General features: G+C 41.8%; 1 protein-coding gene across 1 annotated transcript in view; it reads right to left on the reverse strand.

Moving 5' to 3' along the window:
• Positions 1 to 21,175, reverse strand: part of STARD9 (StAR related lipid transfer domain containing 9) — a 113,682-nt gene extending 92,507 nt beyond the window's left edge. The window contains exons 1-3 of the mRNA XM_063318298.1: positions 20,833 to 21,175; positions 14,486 to 14,555; positions 9,664 to 9,780 (exon numbers count right to left, since the gene is read on the reverse strand). Coding sequence (XP_063174368.1) covers positions 9,664 to 9,780; positions 14,486 to 14,555; positions 20,833 to 20,879 — 234 coding nt within the window. The 5' untranslated portion in view covers positions 20,880 to 21,175. The remainder of the gene's footprint in view (positions 1 to 9,663; positions 9,781 to 14,485; positions 14,556 to 20,832) is intronic.
• Positions 21,176 to 23,406: the final 2,231 nt, after the last annotated feature.

Here is a 23,406-nt window from a genome sequence, read left to right on the forward strand (position 1 = left end):
ATGGTCAGCCTACATATAGGCATTTTGCTGGCCCACATCTGACCTCTGCCTCTCAGGGTCTCTCATTCGATGTTTCCCAGCCCTCAGATTCCCTGCACCAAAATCTCTCCTGCATTCATTTGTAAGATATCTCCAACTTAGCACTGTACACATTTGTAATAATTGTCACTTCACCTAGGAGCTCTGCATGAAAAATGAATCTCAGTTGTAAGATTATTATTTATATTTAGAAATAAAAATAAAAAGGCTACTTTCTATTTGAGATCTTCCACCTTTCTCAATGCATCCCTACTTTCTTTATTACTGAATTTCTTACAATACCAACTTAAGATTTAAAATACAGTCTCCTTTTTGGTTTGTTCTTCTGGAGGATGCCTTTCTCATAGTTCTTCCTTCAATCACTTTTCTATTCCTTTTACTTCATATCCTAATCCCTAGGTTGTTTTCTAACAGTTGCCCAGTCAGCCCACAGTGATGAAATGCACCTAGGTTCTATGTCAGATATTCTCCTTCAATTATTTTCTTTCTCTTACAGAGGATAGAATTTGAGAAGAATCTGCAGCAGCATTCAGAACAACTTAGCCAATGAATAAGAGGGATCCCAATCAAAACAGGCAAGTTATTGATAACAGGTACATCCTATTATTGATTTTCCAATACACAGTCATGGCAGATCTTCATGTCATTGCTGCAGCTCACTGTTCAATTGAAGCTTTTGTATACCCAATGGAGTCTGTGGATGATAGTTTGAAAATAGACACATCTCTATATAACTGAAAAAAAGAAATGTGAACTTTGTATAAGATAAATTTTGTTCTCACTCTGTAATTCCTTTTACTACAGGATAAATTCTATATACCAATGATTCCAAGCCAAGAATTCTGGAGGGGGAACAAAATCAGCTAATGCCAAAGAGATGACCTTATTCATGTAAAATCCAAGCCATTTAAATGTCTTCTGAATGCACCAGCTGTGTTATTGGCAGAAGAAATGTAACATAGCTAAAGCATTTTGTGGAGATTTCCCTCCGCCTACTACAGTCCATTATATACTGATCCAATTATTTACACAAAAACCCCTTTCTTATAACATTTCTCTCTCTGAAAATTGGGAAACAATGACAACAGCTGAATGGTTGCTATTTTATCAGTATTTCATGAGAAAAGGGTCATTTGCATGTACAGTAATTTTTTTAATCTCTTCCCATTAAATGCATTTAAAAGCTAGTTTTATCTCAACTCTTTCTAAAAATTAAATACATGGATGTTTCCATTCTGGATAGAGTTTTCTGCCAAAGGCAGTTAGAATTGAGATTCTGCACAGAACTGTATGGCCAGATTACTCCTGACTAGAAGAGAGAAATTCAATTCTATTCTGCTTAATCAAATCCTGATAACCTTTAAAATGGGAAGGAGGTGCATTCCTGATTTCTGGTTGCTTCTCAATGCCAGCTCTTATTTTGCTGCCAGTTTTCTTTTTCATCTATATAACTTATTTTATCCCGCAACTCCTGGTTCCCAGCTCATCTCAAAAACTAAATTTGTTTGCTTGCTTATATGCACATGCTGACCCAATATGGACTGGGACGACACTCACTGGAAATGGAAGTCTAATTCTTTTGTCCAGACAATTTTTTAAAAAAATATCCCCCTACTCAGCTGTGGGATTAAAAAAACAACTGGGCCAAAGCAGTTACTTTTATTGTAATGTAATTGTACAAAGAGGAAGAAAGACACCATCAAATGGGTTCAATTTCCATCCTGTACACAGTACTCCCAGTCCAGACTGGGCCATTATGTACTTTCAACTAAATAAAATCAGAAACTTGAGCCAGACAATATATAATTTAAATACTATTCAACAGCTGCATGCAAAACTCTGGTCCAGATTTCAGTTGAGTGTCCTGGTATCTCCTGGGACATGTGGTTTTCTTCCAAAGTGGCCATCTTGCTATTCTAGAGTGATTTGTTGTTTTCCAGAAGCAATTACTCCAGAACAAAAAGTCATTATCAAGCCACAGAATTTTACACTTCCCTACTATCAACTACAATCATGTTTAGCTAATTTATTATAAATTAGTGACATCCTCTGGCTCTGTTCCTACTCTAAATATACTTACATATAATTTCTACCAATTTCTTAGTACTGATTTCATATAAAAAGGATTTTGAATTTGTACTGAATAAAGAGCCTTGCTACATACTCATTTGGAATTACACCAATTCTCCCACCCTCCTAAAACGTGATTTCTGGTGTTCCAAATCTGTTTTATATTCATTATAATCAACTGATTATTATTCACAATCAGTGGCTCATACTTTCTAATAAACATATCAAAATACTTAACTGTTTGAACAATCTATAGCACTTTCTAACTTGGTCACTGTCTCACGGGCCCTAGTGATCAATTCTATGAGTCTTCTGGTTGTCTCTGTCAGCCAATTAAGAATAATTTTATTCTTGTGATTCCTTTTCTAAAGCTATATTTCTATTTTTAATTCTTTTCTTCCTTTAAAAAAAATCTCTTTATTTAAACTTTCAAATAGTTTTGTAAAAAGCATTTTGAAAAGCACAAGAACTTTATTTGGAAGCTATCTTTAATGATTTTTAATAATTAAAAGAACTATTTAAATCTCATGTGCGGTAAATCATGATCCTAGTTTCAACAATATTCACTTCTGCCCCTAGGATGAAAAAAGTTCTAACAAAGAATCATAATGGAAAATATCACATCCATGCAAACTATATAATCTGTTAAACAGATGACTTGGATTTCGCTTTTCTATTCTCAGCTGAATAGAAAAAGAGAAGAATATATTTTGTTTGGAAATGAGCTTTAACAATATTTTAAGATATTTTCTTAAATGTTAATGAGTGTTTATAATTTCCATAACATAATGAAATGTTTCAAACCATACCTTCATTCCAGAATTCCCAATATCTTGGTACAGAGTATGCAAACTACTGATAGATAACAGGGCTTCATAAATTACAAAATATACTGCCACTAATGGCATTAAAATACCAAAGAAGTATTTTGCACAGTAGACTAAATAATCAGCTCCCTTGAGTGAGCTCCATCTTGGTATTCAGATTACTCCAGAAATAGACTTTTTGATTTCTCTGTCAAAATGAGGTTTTTTAAAGTAATATATTTATGTAAGATAGTTTATGAATATTCTTGTCAATACATAGGTACTTTATTTGCCAATCTGTTCGTCAGATTACATGACTCATGCTTTTGCAAAAATTTTATTCTTGCATCATATTAACCAGAAAAGCTTTAGCCAATTTAATGACAATGGCAAATGTTAAGTGGCAGAAGGGTAACTTATAGTAAAGGTAAAGGTTTCCCTTGACATTAAGTCCAGTCATGTCTGACTCTAGGGGGCAGTGCTCATCTCCGTTTCAAAGCCGAAGAGCTGGCGTTTGTCCGTAGACACTTCCGCGGACATGTGGCCGGCATGACTATACGGAACGCCGTTACCTGCCCGCCGAAGCGGTGCCTATTAATCTACTCACATTTGCATGTTTTCAAACTGCTAGGTTGGCAGGTGCTGGGACTAGCAATGGGAGCTCACCCGATCACGCAGATTCAAACCGCTGACCTTCCGATCGGCAAGCTCAGCAGCTCAGCGGTTTAACCCGCAGTGCCACCGCGTCCCCTATAGATTCACTTATAGATTCACATTATTTCAAAAAGGCTTTTGATTCTAGTATTTCTTCTGAATATGAAAAACAAATATAATCTTGAGAATAGGTCATAATACACCAACTTCCTTTCTTTTTCCCGTCACAGTAAAGAACTTAAACAGTATTCCACTGATCAGATGCACCACCTGTTAACTTCTTCATGGCTTCTCACTGATTGAATTGGCCAAGCAGAACTGGCTACATGGAAAAGTAATTATTATTAATGGCTTGCAAGAATGGTACATGTTTTCTTGTTTTTTTTAAAAAAGGGCAGACTGCTTACCTCTAACTATGGGTCTTCAAGCAGTCATTCATGCATTCAATGCTCATAGATTTTCCTGCACTTGAACAGACTACTGTTGGAATATTCTAAAGTGGAGCTTATTGGCAGATTCCAAAGTTGTCCTCCACTAAACATGGACAAAAGCAAGTAAGCTGTACCTCTGCTCTTTTGACTAATACTGACATAACATCTGTAGGTCACACTGAGACCAAGGTAAGTTATCTGAATAATTTATTTATTCATTTGATTTCTATAGCCGCCCATCTCAGCAAGTGACTCTGGGCGGCTTACAACAATAAAACTATAAAACAATTACAATTAAAACAGTTAAAATATAAAATAAATACAAAATAAATATGCATGGCTACCAAGTGAGCAATGCATAGATATTAATACAGCCAAGAGACGGGACCATCCACATGCTCGAGGCCCCAGGCCCGGGCACAAAGCGAGGTCTTTACGGCCTTACAAAAGGCTGACAGGGTTGGGGACATCCTAATTTCTGGAGGAAGGATGTTCCAGAGGGCAGGCGCTAAGGAGGAGAAGGCACGCCTTCTAGTTCCTGCCAGCCGACATTCCCTGGCTGACAGGACCCGCAGCATACCCAATCTACTAGATCGAATTGGATGGGCAGAAACAACTGGGAGAAGGCGGTCCCTTAGGTAACCCGGCCCCAAGCCATGAAGAGCTTTAAAGGTGACAACCAGCACCTTGAATTGCACCCGGAAACCCACCGGCAACCAATGCAGCTCACGTAGTAATGGTGTTACATGTGTCGAGTACTCGACACCGTTTACTATCTGTGCAGCTGCATTCTGCACCAGTTGAAGCTTCCAAATGCTCTTCAAGGACAGCCCCATGTACAGCGCATTACAGTAGTCCAGACGGGAAGTCACGAGGGCATGAGTGACTGTAAGCAAAGCCTCTTGGTCTAGGAATGGGCGCAGCTGGTGCACAACCCAAAGTGTGCAAAGGCCCTCCTAGCCACGGCCGCCACCTGCTCTTCGAGCAGGAGCCGTGAGTCTATGAGGGCCCCCAGATTGCGCACCGGGTCTGTCTGGGGCAGTGCAACCCCATCCAAGACCAAAGATGGAAAAATCTTAGCACCGGGAGGCCCACAAACCCAAAGCCGCTCAGTCTTGCTTGGGTTGAGTCAAAGCCCATTGCACCCCATCCAGGCCCTTACAGCCTCCAGGCACTGGGTCAGGACATCCATGGCATCACTCAGGTGGTCTGGGGTAGAGATAGAAAGCTGAGTATCATCAGCATATTGATGGTATCTTACCCCAAACCATCGGATCACCTCCCCCAACGGTCTCATGTAGATGTTAAATAGGAGAGGGGAGAGAACCTAGCCCTGAGGCACCCCACAGAGTATGGGACGTGGGCTGGACCTTTCCCCCCCTATCAACACCGACTGGAACCAACCCCAGAGGAAGGAGGAGAACCAGCACAACACTGTGCCACCTACCCCCAACTCCCAAAGCTGGTCCAGAAGGATACTGTGATTGATGGTATTGAAGGCCACTGAGAGGTCAAGAAGAGCAAGGATGGTTGCACTGCCCCCATCCCGCTCCCACCAGAGGTCATCTAAGAGTGCGATCAATGCCGTCTCAGTCCCGTAACCCGGCCTGAACCCTGACTGAAAAGGGTCCAGATAATCTGCTTCATCCAGGGTCTTCTGCAGCTGCCACGTGACCACTCTGTCCACAACCTTCCCCAAAAAGGGGAGGTTGGAGACTGGATGAAAATTGTCCAGGCTGGTTGGGTCGAGCGATGGCCCCTTGAGGAGAGGACGCACCACCACCTCCTTAAGAGCTGGCAGGAACAGCCCCTCTCTCAAAGAGAAATTAACCACTGCCCAGACCCAATCACGTGCCTCCTCCCGGGCAGCCTTGACCTACCAGGAAGGGCACGGATCTAATACAGAAGTGGCCAAACTAGTAGCTGTGAGGGCCCTGTCCACTTCCTCAGGTGCAACCGGATCAAATTCCCCCCAGATAACCATGCCAGACTTTGCCCCTGTATCCTCCACTGGCCCTGCCTTAAAGCTGGAGTCCAATGTAGAGCAAATGCGAGCGACTTTATCCACTAGATGCACAGCATATTCCTCACAGCGACCCTGCAGGTGAAGCTCGGTATTGCTCCCTCCAAGGAGGGACCGAGTCACCCGAAATAGGACCACCGGATGGCTATCTGCAGATGCAATAAGGGCGGAGAAATAGCCATGTTTCACCGCCCTTACCACCATGAGGTAGGCTCTAATAGCAGCTCTAGTTCGTGTTCGGTCATCTTCGCTTCCCATCTTCCGCCAGCGGTGCTCCAGGCATCTCTTAGCCCTCTTAAGCCTCCTCAGCTCCTCCGTAAACCACAGGGAGCTGCGGGAGCCATGGCCACGGAGAGGCCGCTCAGGCGCGATCCAATCCAAGGCCCTGGCCGCTCCCTCATTCCATGCGGCCACCAAGGCCTCAGTCGGACCGTGTAGCAGACTTCATGGAACAACCCTGAGCTCCCTCTGAAACCCAATTGGGTCCATCAGTCGCCTTGGGCGGGCCGATCTAATAGGCCCAGTCTCCCTGCGGAGGGGAGTGGCACCAGAGAACTGGAGGCTCACCAGGCAGTGATCTGACCATGACAGGGGAGAAACCAAGATCTCCCCCAATTTCAGAGCACTCTGCCACTGCTCCGACAGAAAAACCAGGTCAGGTGAATGACCACCGTTATGTGTTGGGCCCTGGATTACTTGGGACAGACCCATGGCTGTCATGGTAACCATGAACTCCCAAGCTACCTCCAACCCTGCACCCCAGGAAGGCAGGTTGAAATCCCCCAAGACCATAAGCCTGGGGAACTCCACCGCCAACCCGGCTACGGAGTCAAGGAGCTCAGGCAGGGAGGTTGCTATGCAGCAGGGAAGCTGGTACAATAGCAACAGTCCCAGCTGATCCCTAGAGCCCAACTTAACAAACAGGGTCTCGCACCCGGCAATCTGAGGAGCAGCACCCCTGGATACCTCCCAAGTGTCTCGGATGACCACTGCCAACCAACTGCTCCTACCCTGGAGTCCTGGCTGGTGCCACACCCGGTAACCAGCTGGGCACATTTCAGAAAGGGGGACTCCCCCTTCCTCTCCCAGCCAGGTCTCTGTAATACAAGCCAGGTCAGCTTTCTCATCCACGATCAAATCAAGGATGAGGGTGGCCTGGCATTCAGTAGCAGTAGCCGACAGCCCAGGGCCTTGAAAGTCTGCCAACCGGGACCTGGGAGTGAGTTCGAGGGGCTGGAATCTGCTACAGGAACAATATACCTGTGACCCCTTCCACATACAAATCTTGCCCCTCGTCTCCCGCCATTTCTCCCTCTACCCATCACTACTGGGATACTATAGCCTGCCCTCATCCCTTCAGAACCCTTCCCCCTCCCCTGTCTATCGAATTCCATGCCCAGACCTGCACCCCCCACCTCACAACAACCTACAATCCCAACAAAACTCCTGAATACCTAAGGTGCTTCTGCAGTATTAGCACTCAGCACCTCAAGTTAATTAAGGGTCACCTCCTTAAACCCCATCCACCAGCCACACCAACCATTCCTTGCCATAAGCCAGTCTCCTCTCACCAGACTGCTCAGGCCCCAATTATACAATCCCTGTGATTCAAACCCCTCCCCAGCTCTCACCCAGAGACAGTGGACAAAATCCAGGGCACAAGCCTAACCCTTCTAATCACAGTCCTTTGATCCGTTCTTCAATCAATAATGACAGTTCAAAGAACCACAGTTACAGGTAAGCAACCTGTCTTCCTCTTTCATGGTCTCCTTGCATCACACATATAAGAAAACAGCAAGTAATAGTTACTGGAGGTGGGGAAGGCCCTTATTATAGGAACTGATGTCAGGGGTGGCTTTTGGAAAACAAGTGATAATATAATATAACATAAAATAACATATAACATATAACATATAACATATAACATATAACATAACATAACATAACATAATATAATATATTATTTTTCCACCTAATTTTCCACATATTTCCAATAAACTTTAATTCTGGCAAATTATCATACTTCATCCCATATAGTTATATAAATGTATTTTATTTATATATATATACACACACACACACTATTTGCATAATGTTTGCATTAGATAATTATATATATATAGAATTGCAACTGTTACTGTTATAATGACATATTATACTATATATATTTGTTGTATATTTCTTCACTTTTTTAAGTACTTGTTATGTATTTGTATTTGATAATGTATTTTTGTTCTCTTTTTTTCTTTTTCTGTTACTATTTTAAAAATAAATTTTAAAAATGCTTCATCCCACAGCACTGGCAACTGAATGTGAAATGTGAGCTGAGAGATAAGAAGAATGATGGGCAATCAGCATCTCCACTAAAAAGCAAACAAAGAAACAAAGCAAAGAAATCTGGAATGGGTGTTCCACCTGAAGTGAAGGAGAGGGGAAAAAGTGTTTTCTCTGAGGTTAAAAACCATCCAGAATATTTTTGTTATTTAAAGAAAAGTGGTACTGATTTCCAGCTGACACCACTCAAATGACATGTCCAGTAGCAGCCTCATGTAGCAGTGATTTATACATTGAAAGAAGCCATACCAGAAGCACTGATTCTTGCTTTGCTTTAACATAATTGTGCAAAAGTACACAGAGTCCCTGTCTTATCTTGTCTCCCTTGTGTCTCCTTTAGACTTTGAAGGTACATAAAAGGATACTAACTAACTACAACAACCTACAGCAGGAAGTTAATAGCTAACCAGAAGCAGACATAGGCTTACACAGGGAGAAAGATGGAGTTCTGAAAGAAGAAAAAAGGTCACTCCATATGTGAAGAAGTAGGATAGAGGACTAGTGAAGGGGAAGGGCTTGAATCATGGTGTTCTTTTTAGGTAAAAAGGGCAAATGCAAACAGAATGGTGAAGGAAGAAGATGAGTCCTATTGGTCGAACTGGTCCATTGGCTTTCACTTCCCTGCACCCCTCCTTCATATACTCCTCCAAGAGATTGACATGACTTTGCCACTGATGGTGAGAACTTGACATCAGAATGAAGAAAGGAAGCCACTCTACCACAGAAACTTCTTTGGAGACGTCTCCCCATTCCCTACTCTCCACTCTGCTTCCCCTCCTTCCCACTACCTTCCTTTAGATTAGGATGCTGGGCTTTGTAAGCATTTACCAAACTTTCAAAACTCAATTTTGTGGACTCTTATCCAGTTAAGTAAAGTGGCAACAAGGAGCTAAACTTGGTCTGACTCTTAGTCCTTATGTTTACAGCTTATTCAAAGAACAGGAGTGGATGTAATCTGGATTTGTATGGGGCATGACTATGCTAGATGCAATGGAATGTGTGTGTGACTGTAAGGTAATCCCAGGGGTGAGAAAATTGGCGTCCCCATTCAGTGGGTGGGAGACTATTAGTTCCTTGGTGGCAATGATGAATCCAGGCAATGTGAAACTGATTCTACCCGTTCAATGGACAGATTATCAGTCCCTCTGTGATCAGAGGGTCCTTAGAAAACAGACAATTGATGATTCCCAGTAGAGGGCTAATTGCTACTGTTATTTAAGTTGTAAGCAACTATTTTTTGCTGGTTTCAAAGAACAAAAACACACTTTACAAAATGGAGAAAGGAACTGAAACTATTGATACTTACCACTTCCTGAGATGCATATTTCGAATCCTCAGGATCAATTGACCAATAGCAGTAATCAAAACCAAATGCCACAACTTTTTCCCTTGTGCCCCAAACACTTCCAAACCTGTTGTCTACCTGAATTTAAAACGAAAAACAAAAGATGGTGCCACATTCATAAATCTGTACCTTCAAGGTTAATTCTAAAACAGGATATTTATGCAGAGTACATTTTTATAACCCCAGAGTATGTATAGATGGAAAACTTTATGTCAAGTCCCAAATCCTAGTTCATGTCAGGAGAGTTTGTATACATCAAATGGTAAAATTACTCTGCATCTTTTAGCATACAGTGTAATCCTCAGTATGCTTCTCAAAGGCTGACATGGCCCTTTACCTGAGGACAGGTATATATCTCTTAAGCTAACAGATGCCACAGTCTGCGAGTTCCAACTCATACTACATCTTCATACAAACCTTTTGTGAGAAAGACAAAAGCCATTATTTTTAAAATGGCCTCAATAATAAACTTACACTTGTTACTTGTAAGACAGCCCTATCAATGGCAGCATGTAACTACAACCAGGTCATGGCTGTGATGTTTAATTTGTTTTCAGTCATCATCTATGTAAGGGAAACTGGCTTGGCCTGATCCAATAGAGTGATTACTGTGATCACTTTTACTATCTTTATTGGGAGAAGAAAGAAATGCAGTTCTTTTAGTCAGGAAGTCATTCTATTTCAGTCATTGACCAGCAAAACAAAACAAGAGTCACAACTGATTAGAGTAAAACAAGCTATAAAGTCATATAATAATACAAGTAAAATTGTAAGTTAAAGTTTAAGAATTTGAGGCATAAAAATTAATATAGTAAAGTATGATACAATTTATATAAGGCAACTAAATGATTGTTTAGAATAACAGAATAGTAAAATTACCAATCTGAAATATATAGAACCATTATAATACTGAAAGCTGTAGAAAAGTGGTAATTATTATTATTAGTCTATCTAGAGAAAATATAGTGATATAATGTATAAGGAAGGATAATAACATAAGGAATGATTATGATTTCAAAACTAAAAGTCCAATTATAGTAACTATTTATCTATATTGTTAAGACAGAAATAAGATTCAACTGACAGAAAGAGCATAAAACATTGATAAAAAGTAGCAACTACATGGATAGCTGCATTTGAAATGTTTCCAGACAGAAAATATCTAGGAGATGTTTGAAGAGAACTTATGGTGTATTGTACAAATTATGGAACAGTATTTGACTGCAATCATTGAAGTATAATTAGACTGAGCTGATAGTAGCAATTTGAGGTAGAAGGAAACAGTATGACCAGGGTGTTTGGTGATGAGTGGAAATAGTAATTCTTGGTGAATGTCAGCTTAGAGGGAGCAGTACGATATAACATGTTCCAGTGTTTCAACTGCACCTCCACCGCATGGGCACAATCTCTGCTCTAAAGGGATATTCTGGGAGTCGAAGTCCACGCATCTTAAAGTGCCCAAGGTTGAGAAACACTGGTTTAAACTGTAGCTAATTTGAGGTTTACCTTACAATGATATTCTGGTATCTCCACCCAATGCCTGCTGTTGGAAGGGCATTGAATCTAGCCAAAGACAAAGCCCACCTAAATGTAAGGGTTGTTATGCAACTGAGGCTGGGAGAAGTAAATGTGCAGAGTGGCTCAGAAGGATATTTCTGGGCAAGAGTGGCAAATCTGATTGCAGCTCTAAGTCAATGACATGTTTAAGATTGGCTAATACACGTTTGTAGCCCATCAGGGTGATAGCTGCCCATGAGAAGCCATACGATTTAAACTTTTCATGTATTGCCTGACACCAGGGAGACTGGAAGCTGTCAGTCATAATTAAGGGGGCCAAGCTGGCTGGGAAAAAAAAGAAGCTTAAGCCAGTATGAAAATGTGAATACAGGTGGACGTTTCTATTTTAAGTAGGCCGGCTTCACAGTGAAGCACCACGTTTGGAACGCAGCAGCGTACTTGGAAGACAGATCTCAAGAACTTAGATTGAACTCTTTCAAGGGGAAGGAATGACCTATAAGAGCTCAAAAGGACTTCAAAGAGGAGCTGGGCTTGGATCTTGGCCAAGAAGACTTTCTGAGCTGCAGATAGCAGCACTCCTAGAAAGATTGTAGAGCTGAAACTGTTTCCTGACATAGTCAGTGTAGGACAGTTCTTTTAATCAATATAGTAAAGTATGAATATTATGTAAATGTGAATGTGAATATTATGAGGCTAGATTCTAAAATGTGAATATTATGAGGCTAGATTCTCCTGATCAAAGAAACCAATTATAATCTCAAGGATTATTTGTGAACACCTTCATTTTAATAGCTGTCTTTTGCTAAATTCCACAACACCACGCTACACAAGCAAAGCTTTTCTTACAGTCATCTAAGAGACATAAAAATACCTTTAAGAAATATAAACAACCAGTATAGAGGCTGATACAGAGAAACAGTTTGGTCTAGTGGTTAAAGGCATCAGGCTACAAACCAGGAGACCGAGAGTTCTAGTCTCGTCTTAGGCTCAAAGCCAGCTGGGTGACCTTGGGCCAGTCACTCTCTCTCAGCCCTAGGAAGGAGGCAAGGGTAAGTCATCTCCGAAAAACCTTGCCAAGAAAACTGCAGAGTCAACCCTGACTCAAAAGTATGTGCATGCGCATACACACACGCAGGCTGATATAACATTCTTGGCTCCCTCACCTTAAACTTGCTGAGTGGGAAAGAAAAGTTATTTTAAGATTAAACCTATATAATTATGTTCATCAAGCTTTGTTCTATTGGGTTCAACTACTCCTCATATCTATATTGCTTGAATAGCCTGAAGGTTGTTCCATGTTTACATGGGAGCTATCAGCAGAATATGTACTATATAACATCAGTTTTGGATAGCAATGTGTTATGTCTTCCAAATGGCAAAGAAGTAACATTTCTAAGCAATACACCACCCACATCACAACCCACTTTAAAAACAGGCAATTGATCTTCTGAATTTCCTAAAAAGACATGGAACACTATCTACTGTCCTCCTCCTAAATGGGTGAACTAGCCCAACTCCGGAAAGAATTTAAAACAAGGAAATTACTTATCTAGTTCTTTGATCTCTGCCAAACTGCCTCCTAAGATGTTTCAAACACTAATTATCTTAAGCAAATTGCCTAAAATAATCAGGCAGACAAGCAGATACAAAGACTGAGCAAGAAATAGGAAGCATCTGTCCTGTAGAATTCCCACAGTAATCATGGTAACTCTATAATTCACTTATGTGTCTTCTGAGTCGTAAGATAGATTGCCAACAGAAACTGATTTTGGCCCATTTTACTTTTTGACTAAGAGAGTACAGTAGCATTCAGGAGTCCCAGTGTCTGGAAAAAAACCAGCTCTGTTTCCCATGCCTATAAAGGAAGCCTTCAAGAATCTCAAAAAAGGAAAGGATGCAGTCTCTTATAGCTAGTCAGTCTACAAGGAAGTTAGCTATAGTTCAATACACATTTTTGTTAGGTTCCCCAGAAAATAGCTGCTATCATATTAGACTACTATCAAGGGAAAGAGAGGGGGAAAAAAGTCAAAAAGCAATTCTGTATGAGCTTTTGTGCTTATTCTACTGTCTTGAAAAAAATAAAAGGTTACTGTACAGCTGAGATGCAGAGAAACAGCAACATCGCATCTAAAAGGCGGTTAATTTAGTATTTATTTTAAGCTTCCAAACATGTTTACTTCTTTTCTATATGGAGCACAGAAACCCTGCCAATTTAAGCTTCTCTCACCCTCCACCTTTTGCATTTCCTTCCTATTTTATTTTTGACTTCCACAGATTTTCCATACAATACACAACTGCACTTTTAAAAAACAAAGTGACTCTATTAACAGATTTTTACCTCCCTTCCCCCTCATTGTTATGTCTCAATTCCAGACAGACAAATAAAACCCTTTTAGTATTTTGTACTGAATTGCCTTCAGTTTTTGTTGATACTAGTTGGCTTTCAGAGTCTACCTGGCGCTCAAATTCAGATGGATACATTTGCATCTGCATGCTTTCTAAATAAAATACCACAAAATATTTAGCACAATTTCCGGATTGTGGTCTTTGAGTTCTAAGATTTTGTGGGAAATGCGACTAGTGTTTTCATAATAATTCTTCCTAGAAATATCACTTTAATTAATACAGTAGTCACAGAATATCAAGAAGAAATAATGAAGGGGGGAAAATGTAAGAATTTCTGTTTTTAGTTGCACTGCCTGAAAATTATATTTTAAGGGTGTTAAATGAGCAGAATGTGGATTTTTTAGGTAAGTCTGGAAAAAATGAAATTCTTGTGCTTCTTTTTCAAGTAGTTAGTTTATATATTATATTCATATCCTCCCTTTCCTTCCAAGGGCTCAAATGATGTGATATATAAGATATAGCATTTTCTCACTCATAATTATCCTGCAAAGGTTACATTTTGGCAGGCTCAGGTTCACTCAGTGAGTTTCATCTATGAATGGTGATTTGAATCCAATGTTTCTGCTCCAAATGAAGCTATATCCAACCATGTCAGCCTAGTGATAAAATGGCGGCCACCACTGGATTAGATTCCTCCACCTCCCTCCAATAGTCTAGCAAATCCCAAAGTTTGCTCTGGAGGCTTAGAGTGATAGAAAGCAAGAGAAGTACCATTGTGTAAGTAGAGTTTACCTGTGTATTGACCAACATTCTTTCTTCCCTACAACACACTGATTCTATTTGATAAGTCATCATATAGCTATTAGATTTTGCCAGCTGTAGCAAGCTTTTAGATACTAAATTTTAAAAAAATCCATACCTTTACTTTTTTTACTTTTGCCACTCTGTCTTCAATTTCTACAATTATTCCTCTTCCCTCTGCATGCTCTCTGGGGATATGAGAACAAACAACAGTTAAGACATAATATTTTTTCTATATTAAAAGCCAAATGTGGGAACTTTTAAATCCCATTTACAGGAACAGCACTTGAAAGTACTTGTAGGTTCCTTCCACACATTTCTTCATATCGCAGTGTAATTATCTATGAGAAGTAGCTAGTTAAAAAAGACAAAACAAATAGGGTCATCAAAGTGACTAACCCAATTTGTTAGTTCAGTTGAAGCAATTCATACACTAAGCACAGGAAAAACACTGAAACCATTGTAACAGTCAGGTGGCTGTACGTGGTAGGATCTGCCCAGCATCTATGGACCACTTCAGGATGGTAGAGGCACACCCCTTCCCTTGGGATTCCAGGCAATTTCCTTTGCCTCTGTTCTTGTTCTGTTTCCTTCCAGCAGAAAGCGCTCACCACCCTGCAGTGCCCAGCAGCACAGCTGACTGGCAGTTGGGTGCGTTGCCCTGATGGCAGGAAAAGGTATGCCAGAAATGGATCTGTAGCCATTTTAAAGCAGGGCATTTTGCAAAGAGAAATTGTTGTTTATACTTCTCATCCCAACAGCCAGTTTGGTGTAGGGGTTAAAGGCTAGTACCTGGGAGAGTGTGAGTTCTGGTCCTACCTTAGCCACAAAGCCAGCTGGGTGACTTTGGGCCAGCCACTCTCTCTCAGCCCTCGGAGGAAGACATGGCAAGCCACTTCCAAAAATGCTGCCAAGAAAACTGTAGGGACTTGGCCAAGCAGTTCCTAGGAGTCAAGACTGACTTGAAGGCATAAAAAAAAAATCCTTGTTAACCTACTTTAAATCCTTCAGGGATGGGAAAGACTCTGAAGAAAAACCAAAGAACAAGAAAGAAGTTCCAAGAGACATAGCAAGTTAAGAGGGCTGCCACATCTCTCAGCCCCAGCATCTGACCCCCAGGCTGGAAGAAAAGACAGGTAAAGGAGCTCTTCTTCTTTTCTCCTGCCCTTCATCTGCTTCTCTTCCAGGAAATCACCACATAGCCCCTACCACCGCCCATTAATCAGCTGACAAGTGCAGGGTAGGGTTTGAGCAATGCAGCAGGGGGAGCCAAAATAAACCTGGAGAGCAGTGAGGAAATGCTAAACCCAGATTCAAAAGGAGCTCAGAGGAAAGCTAACTGCCAGCTGGGGGAGCAGCCCCATTAGCCTGTCTCCATTTGAATACATCCACACAAAATGCTAACATAAAGCCAGAAGCAAGTTTTGACAGATAGCTTGACCTGCCTGTCAAAACCTGCCTCTTCCCCAGCCCTTATTAAGGAGAACTACTGGTGGGTGCAGACATCTGATTAGACGGTAGGGAAACAAAAACAAGGGAATCTGCCAATCCCTGTCTGTAATGTGCCCTGAATGTACCCAGTAATGAGGAAGCAAATTTTATGCCAGCTCAAGGACTCATTCCAAATGAGCCCTAAGCCTAAGAAAAACACCACCCTTCACATATAGTCATCAAATTACATTATTTAATGCTCTTAAAGTCCTACTTTAAAGTCCTTTTGGGCCTGATGAAGTGGACAGGCTCGTCATGACTGTGAGCTTGTCCCCCTGTTTATTAAATCCATGTCCCTCTTGGTTTGCAAAGGCCTCCTGGGAGGTGACATTAGTTGGGTTTTGGCAGTGATGAACTCTTCCTTGAGAGAGGGGATTGTCCCTCCATCTCTTAAGGAGGTGTTCGTTTGCCCCTCTCCTCAAAAAATCATCACTAGACCCAACCATACTGGGTAATTTTCATCCAGTATCCAACCTTTCCTTTTTTGGGAAAGTTGTTGAGAAGGTGGTCATGCAAGAGCTTCAGAGGATCCTGGATGAAGCAAATTATCTGGACCACTCGTTTCAGACCTGGGCATGAGACTGATACAGCATTGGTTGTGTTTTTGGATGACCTCTGGCATGAGCAGGATGAGGGTAGTATGTCCGACCTTGCTCTTCCTGGCGGCCTTCAATACTATCAACCACGGTATCCTCCTGAACCAGCTACAGAGGTTTGGGGTGGGCAGCACTTTATTGTGCTGGTTTTCCTTCCTCTGGCACTGGTTCCAATTGGTATTGATCAGGAGCAAGAAGCCCCGCCCTTGGCTCCTGCTTTGTGGGGTTCCACAAAGTTTGGTACTCTCTCCACTCCTGTTTAACATCTACGTGAAGCTGATGGGTAAGGTCATTCATCACCATGGGGTGAGGTATCATCTCTGCTCCTGGCAAATTTTGTGATGCTGTGAACATCCTGTCTCAATGATTGGAAGCTGTGGGAGTTTGGATTGGGAACTACAGGCTTCAACTAAACCCTAGCAAGATTGAATGGCTCTGGGTCTTGGGGCCTTCGGGTTCTGGGAATTTACCATCTTTCGTGCTGGATGGGGTTGCACTGCCCCAACCAGACCTTTGTGCAATTTCGAGGTCCTTCTGGATTCACAGCTCTTGCTTGAAGAGCAGGTGGCAGTCGTGGCTAGGAAGGCCTTTGTGTTGTGTGCCAGTTGCACCCATTCCTGGTGTTGGCAGCTACATGCAGTCCTCAATCAGCACACCTTACACCACTGCTCCAAAAGCTGATTTGGTTGCCAGTTTACTTCTGGGTTCAATTCAAAGTGCTGGTAATAACCCATTAAGCCCTGTATGGCATGGGATTGGGTTATCTGAGGGAACACCTCTCTCCAGTTACATTTACCCATTGCATCAGGTCCAGCACAAGAGACATGTTATGGGTCCTGCCTATTAAGGAGTGCCATCTGGAGGGACCCAGAAGGAGAGCTTTTTCTGCCACAGCACCCACCCTTTGGAACATAATTTCCCTGGACTTAGACTGGCCCCAACCCCACTTGCCTTTCAAAGACATGGCTTTGTCATTGTGTCTGGGAATCTAGTTATGGAATGGACATTAACTGAAGAGTTACTTCACAGTTACCCTCTCTTCTAGCTTCTCAATAAAGAGACAAGAGACTAGAGCAGCTACAAATATGTGCACTGCAATTCCAGTGTGTCTGTCCCCCCCATTTTATTTCCAGTTCCTGTGGGTGTGGAGGTAGCTTAAAAGAAGACCCAAAGTGACTAAGAGAGGTAAAGCCTTTCTTATTTCATCTGCAATGTCTCCAACCACTATTGGGTCACCACATTTTTGTTTTATTTTATAAGGGTAATTGGGAAATCTGGCAAGATGGCTCTTGCCAGCAAATCAGGGCTGGTCTGCTGTTACCTGGTGCCACACTCATGGGTGAGTACACCTATGGTTAGTATTATACTAGACTTTGTGTATGCATGAAAATGCTCACATTTTTGATAAATCAGAGTTGTGTCAGGCTATTACAAAGTGGGGTTCCACTATCATAATCCAATGGAGTAGAACCAATAAAGGCATTTTGAACAATAATTTTATTTGTTTATTAAAATGTGCCACCACCCATCTCCCCCCAAAGGGAGGACTCTGGGCAATTTACAACAATATGCAGAGGGCATGGCTCACATCATCACAGACCAACATTCAGGTCTGTACACAGCCAATTCTTTTCATCACTGGCTTACTGACTAGCACATTCTATTTTCATTCTATCAGACTTCACTAGGAATGGCAATACCAACTTTTCAGAAAGTCAACCCCACATTCAGTAACAGGAAGAGCAGCCGGAGCTTCAGAGATTCAACATGACTAGATAAGCTGCTATATTGCAGGCAACAAAGAAGACAAGTTTATCTATGGCCCAGTTGGTTCAAAACACAGGAATCAAACCCTTACATATGACACCTCCAGTGTTTAAATTGTAGGCCACTTCCTCCCACCCATTCAAGTCAAGAGACTTTTGGCTCTTCTTTTCCCAGCCCTGAGAGTCAGAAATGTCCGTCTAATGTTTTTGTAACAGTTTCATCTGGCCTGGAAATTGTTGATTCTCCTTTTACCATCTTCAGCCTTTACATGTTCATACAAGCTAATTCATAAACCACAGTTTACAGACCAATCCCAGATGTTTTACTTAGCCTGCCCAGGCACAAATCATGGCTGGATTCAAATGACAAGCTAAGTTGTAATGTGGTTTGTCTTAGTGTCTTGTGTGAATCTTCCCATCAAGATTGATAAAACATGGATTATATTTCAGTGTGCTGTACAGACCCAGCCAACTGTGATCTAGTCAGTAAATCAGAGGTAAGCAACTCACTGTTTAAACACTTACATGAGCACAGCTTGAGAATTAGGACTTTTTCTCTAAAGAAGCTTCAAGCTATTCTTTTCTTTATTTGTATTTTTTAAGTCTCCTTATGAAAGGCTAAGGCAGTACTGTATGGCAGTGACAGAAAGGTCCATGCAGTGCTATGCCTCAAAGTACAGCACTTAGAAAGCTACACTGCTGAAGTTCTGCACATTAAAAAAATGTTTTAAGATGTTCCTTTGTTTCTGCCAATTAAAGCTTAACTGCCTTATAATGTCAACATAACACTGCAAGGCTGAGAAACTGTCTTGCCTATAACAGTGAAAAGTTATTTATAATGGCCACGTGTCAGGAAACATGATGTAACCATTAAAGGAGCTGCATCAAAAACAAAGACCTGACAGCACAAATACTGCATCTGTTTTACTTTCTTGTTATTCCCTCTCTTCTCCAGAGGAGGGATTAGATTATTTGTCACACAGAGATTTTGTGTAATTCCAAAGTTTTCTTTCTCCCATCCTCCCCAAAACTCCATGGTACACATGATCTTAATTATTTTGTTATACGCACCACATGTTCATACAGTGAGTATCACCAATATTTATGTCAGCTGAATCTGCTGTATTGTAATTTTGTAAATCAAAATTATTGTTCAGCAGTAGATAAGTATCAGGTTTGAGGATAATATGTGGAATTACTTAATAATGAAGCTCAATCCAAAAAGCAGGGAAAGAAGATCAGGTAGGAATATTATAGAGGGTTAAAGCTGATCTGGCTCATTGTAAGGTAAACCTCAAATTAGCTACAGTTTAAACCAGTGTCCATGCATCTTAAAGTGCCCAAGGTTGAGAAACACTGGTTTAAATTGAAAAATAAGGTCTTTCATTACTGAATAAAATAAACAGATGGGATAATTCACTCTAGTACTGAATCCGTCCAGTAGAAGAGAGGGCTGGAACAAAGACTTCTGAAATTGTTAATGCTATGTACTTTGCTTGCTTTTTGAATATTTTGACAGTAACAAATTCAGCCTAGATGAGTATTCAGAAACAAGAGCAGCCCTTGTAAAAGCATGGTACTCAGTGACATAAAATAATTAGAAACAAACATGTACAGAACAGGGTATGGATAACTGGGAAGCTCAGGGGCAGCAGCCAGCTTGACATGTGTGACACATTTCACAAAGCATTCATTCAAGCAAAGGAAGATGGAAGAATCATATTTTCCCATTTTTTAAAACGGAAGTGCAGTCTTGAAGGAAGACAACTGGATCTCCACAAATAACAAAAAGTACATTTGCTGTGTCATAAACTGTAACTTGGAAAGACTTTTCATGTCTTCCTTGGAAAGACTCCTAAATTAGTTGCCTAGCCTGAAATCATGAAAATTAAGGATCCTGATTTTAGTGACAAATACACAGGGTTGATATGATTGTCTTCACACAGCACGCTTATTCATAGTTAATTCAATCGTGGTTAACTCAATTAACCAAATTTCCTGATCATATACTAATCACACGGGTAGAACTCATACAACAAACCAGTCTGCGATTCAGGGTATCACCAACACAGCTGATATAAACATACAAATAAAGAAAGCACAGGTTACATCTTGGAAAAAAATCTGGGTGTATTCTACATTACTAGAAAGCACATGCAGGAAATGCATCACATTTTTTAAAGTTCTGCTTAGCTCTTACATCCTTTGCACGCTTTCTGAACCAAGAGCAGGCTTGCCTTGTTTGGTCACGCTCGGTAATTAGCGTTCACCTTTCTGCACGCTACGCTTTACAGACAGTCCCGCTGCAAAGCAACCGACGTCCCTGCAGACTTGCAAGTGAGTCTCCTCACTTCCCACGTTCGCAGCTAGGAGCAGAACGCGCACCAACTTCACACACGCACACAAACACGCTCCAGGAAGGAGCACACGTTAACTTAACGGCCGCCCACAGACAAGCCTATTAAACGTGAGTACGCTCCCTAAAGCTCAAACGAGAAAGGGCATAGCAGTGCAGAACACACAAACCGAGCTTTTATCGGTTGGGCAGGTACGCGTGGATACCCGCAAATGCTTCGAGGCTTCCCCTTTCCATCCCAGAACCGCTGGCTCACCTTTTGCTGAGGGGCCGGACCCGCACAGCTACTTTGACGTTCGCCATGACCGCTCGGACCCAGGAGAGAAGCGCCACCGCTTTGGCCGTCCGAGCCCCGGCCCCACATCACATCGCTGCTCCTCAGCCGCTGCCCGAGGGCTCCACGGAGAGCCCCCGGCGAGGGAAGCGGCGCCGCCGCCCGACCCCGCCCGCCCGGCCGTTCCCGCGGGGAAGGCCTGCCCGCTTGGCGAGATCAGAGGAAATGGGGAGGGGCGCCTTGGGCTGCTTGCGCCACAGAATCTCCTCGTCTTCGGCTCGTTTCGACTTTCTGGTGAGCGACGAAGTGGCCTGTTTGACTTCCTAGCGCTGAAGCGGAGGAAGAAATGCCGCGGCATTTTTACGAGGAGCAGACTGTCTGCCGTTTTGGGCTGCTGATCTCATGAACTCCCTGGAAATGGCATAAAACTGCCCGATGAGCATGATTTCAGCGTGCCGTGGGGTCGCTCAAAGGATGGTCAAAAGCCCCATGGCTAGCTGGGGAATTCTGGGAGTGAAAGTCCACCGTGTTAAAGTTACCAAGGTTGAGAAACGCTAGCCTAAACAGTGCCTTGGCTTGTGTTTAAAAGCTCTTTGCCATTAAACGATGGCGAACACATGGTTGCCTGCTATCAGATCAGGTATCCTAGACATATCTTATGTGTATAGTATAGTATGGGGGGAGGCGCTGTTCCATCGCTGGACAGCTGCAAGTAAAGGATGAAGACCCTCAACAAGGCAGCACAAATGTAATTCTGAGGATTTGGGGAGGTAATAATGAAGGCTGTATGCAGTCCCTTCAGCCCCACATGGTCTATATAAGCGGTGGTTAATGGCCTAAATTGATGAATGGGGCCAGAACTAAGCAGTGATAAGATGTCCCCATAGACCACGCCCAATGTCTATCCTGTGCCTGAGTCAAGATGACTAAATATTCTTGTTTGTCTCTGAAGCTATATTCTAGATAGCTTTATTAGCCATGCCTATCTGGTAACTGTCAATATTGGCACAGTAGAGTAACACCAATCTTGCAGAAGTTGTACTGGCTACCCATAGGCATCTGCATCCAATTCAAGGTGTTGGTTATCACCTGTAAGGACCTTTATGGCTTGGGTCATTGTTACCTTTGGGAATGTCTGGCCCAGGTAGAATCTGCTTATCCATTCTGTGTAGGCCAAAGGGTCAGGCTGAGAATCTCTCCCTTGTGAAAGTCAAGGCAGACAAAGTCAGGAAAGAGGTCTTTTGGTGGCAGCACCCTTTTAAACGTCTTGCCCCAAGGTGAGGATGGCACAATCTCCTTGTCATTTTGGAAAGTAGACCAATGGGTCTTTGTCATGAGCGTGCAACTTAATTACAATCAGCTGGCCCAGGGAGGAAGTAACATGATGATTTTATTGTGTTGATTTAAAACCTGTGTCTTACAGTTGTTTATGGTTTTTATTTTACTGTGATAAAAATTTCAAAACAACAGTCAACAAATAAAAATCACAATACCACACCACTGAAGAGCCAACAAGGAACATTGACAGCATAGATCGAATAGATGTGGGGAACTTTGAAATATGAATGAATTCCCACCATTGAGCATGTTGGCTGGGGTTGGTAGGAATTATAGTTCAGCAATATCTGGAAACCAGAGTTTCTTCATGCTTGCATAGAGCAATTAATAAAAACCTGGTTGTTCTAGCTTTCAGGGTCCATGAAACAGGATTTCATCTGATTGACAGTCAGGATATAACCATTAGGACTGACAACTGTTTCTACTGTAGTTGATCTGAAGCTCAAAGCATAGAGGCAAACTCCTCCAAAAAAAAGCAGGGGGACTGTGGATAAGTATCTTCACACCTTCCCATGTTTGTTAGAAGATTCCAAGTGCATTTTGTATTATGAAATTATTTTGATACTCCATCTGTTATGATCTCTTTTTCAATTGGTGATAACTGTTCTTTTAAGGTATTTGTGACACTTTGGTTTGCTATTATTCTTATTTTACAATCTACAGTTAATACCAAGTTGCATAGATTTATTTAAAACTACTCCATGAGTTGACTGTGAAGTTCAGATTAAAGCAGCAGAAATCCAAAGTAAACATTCCACATGGTAGGCAACTTTGACAGTTAATTACTAATATTAAAAAACTAATTTTAATTATATTTAATACAGGTAATCTTTGGCTTACAACCACAAATGGGACCAGAACTTCTGTCACTAAGCATTGTGGGGGAGTTGTGCGTGATTTTACAGTCTTTTTTGCTGTGGTCATTAAGTGAATCACTGTGGTCGTTAAAAGAGGCCAGCTCCCCCATTGACTTTACTTGTCAGAAGCCCCCTGGGAAGGTTGCAAATGGCAATCATGTGACCCTGGGACACTGCAACTGTCGTAAATACATGCCAGTTGCCAAGCGCCCAAATTTTGATCACGTGACCGAGGGCACTGTGATGGTCTTAAGTGCGAGGACTGGTTGTAAGTCACTTTTCCTAGCACCATTGTAACTTCAAACAGTTGTTAAACAAATGGTCATAAGTCTAGAGTAGAGTAGAATAGAATAGAATAGAA

The sequence above is a fragment of the Candoia aspera genome, chromosome 1 (genome assembly GCF_035149785.1).
Source record: "Candoia aspera isolate rCanAsp1 chromosome 1, rCanAsp1.hap2, whole genome shotgun sequence".
NCBI lineage: Eukaryota > Metazoa > Chordata > Lepidosauria > Squamata > Boidae > Candoia > Candoia aspera.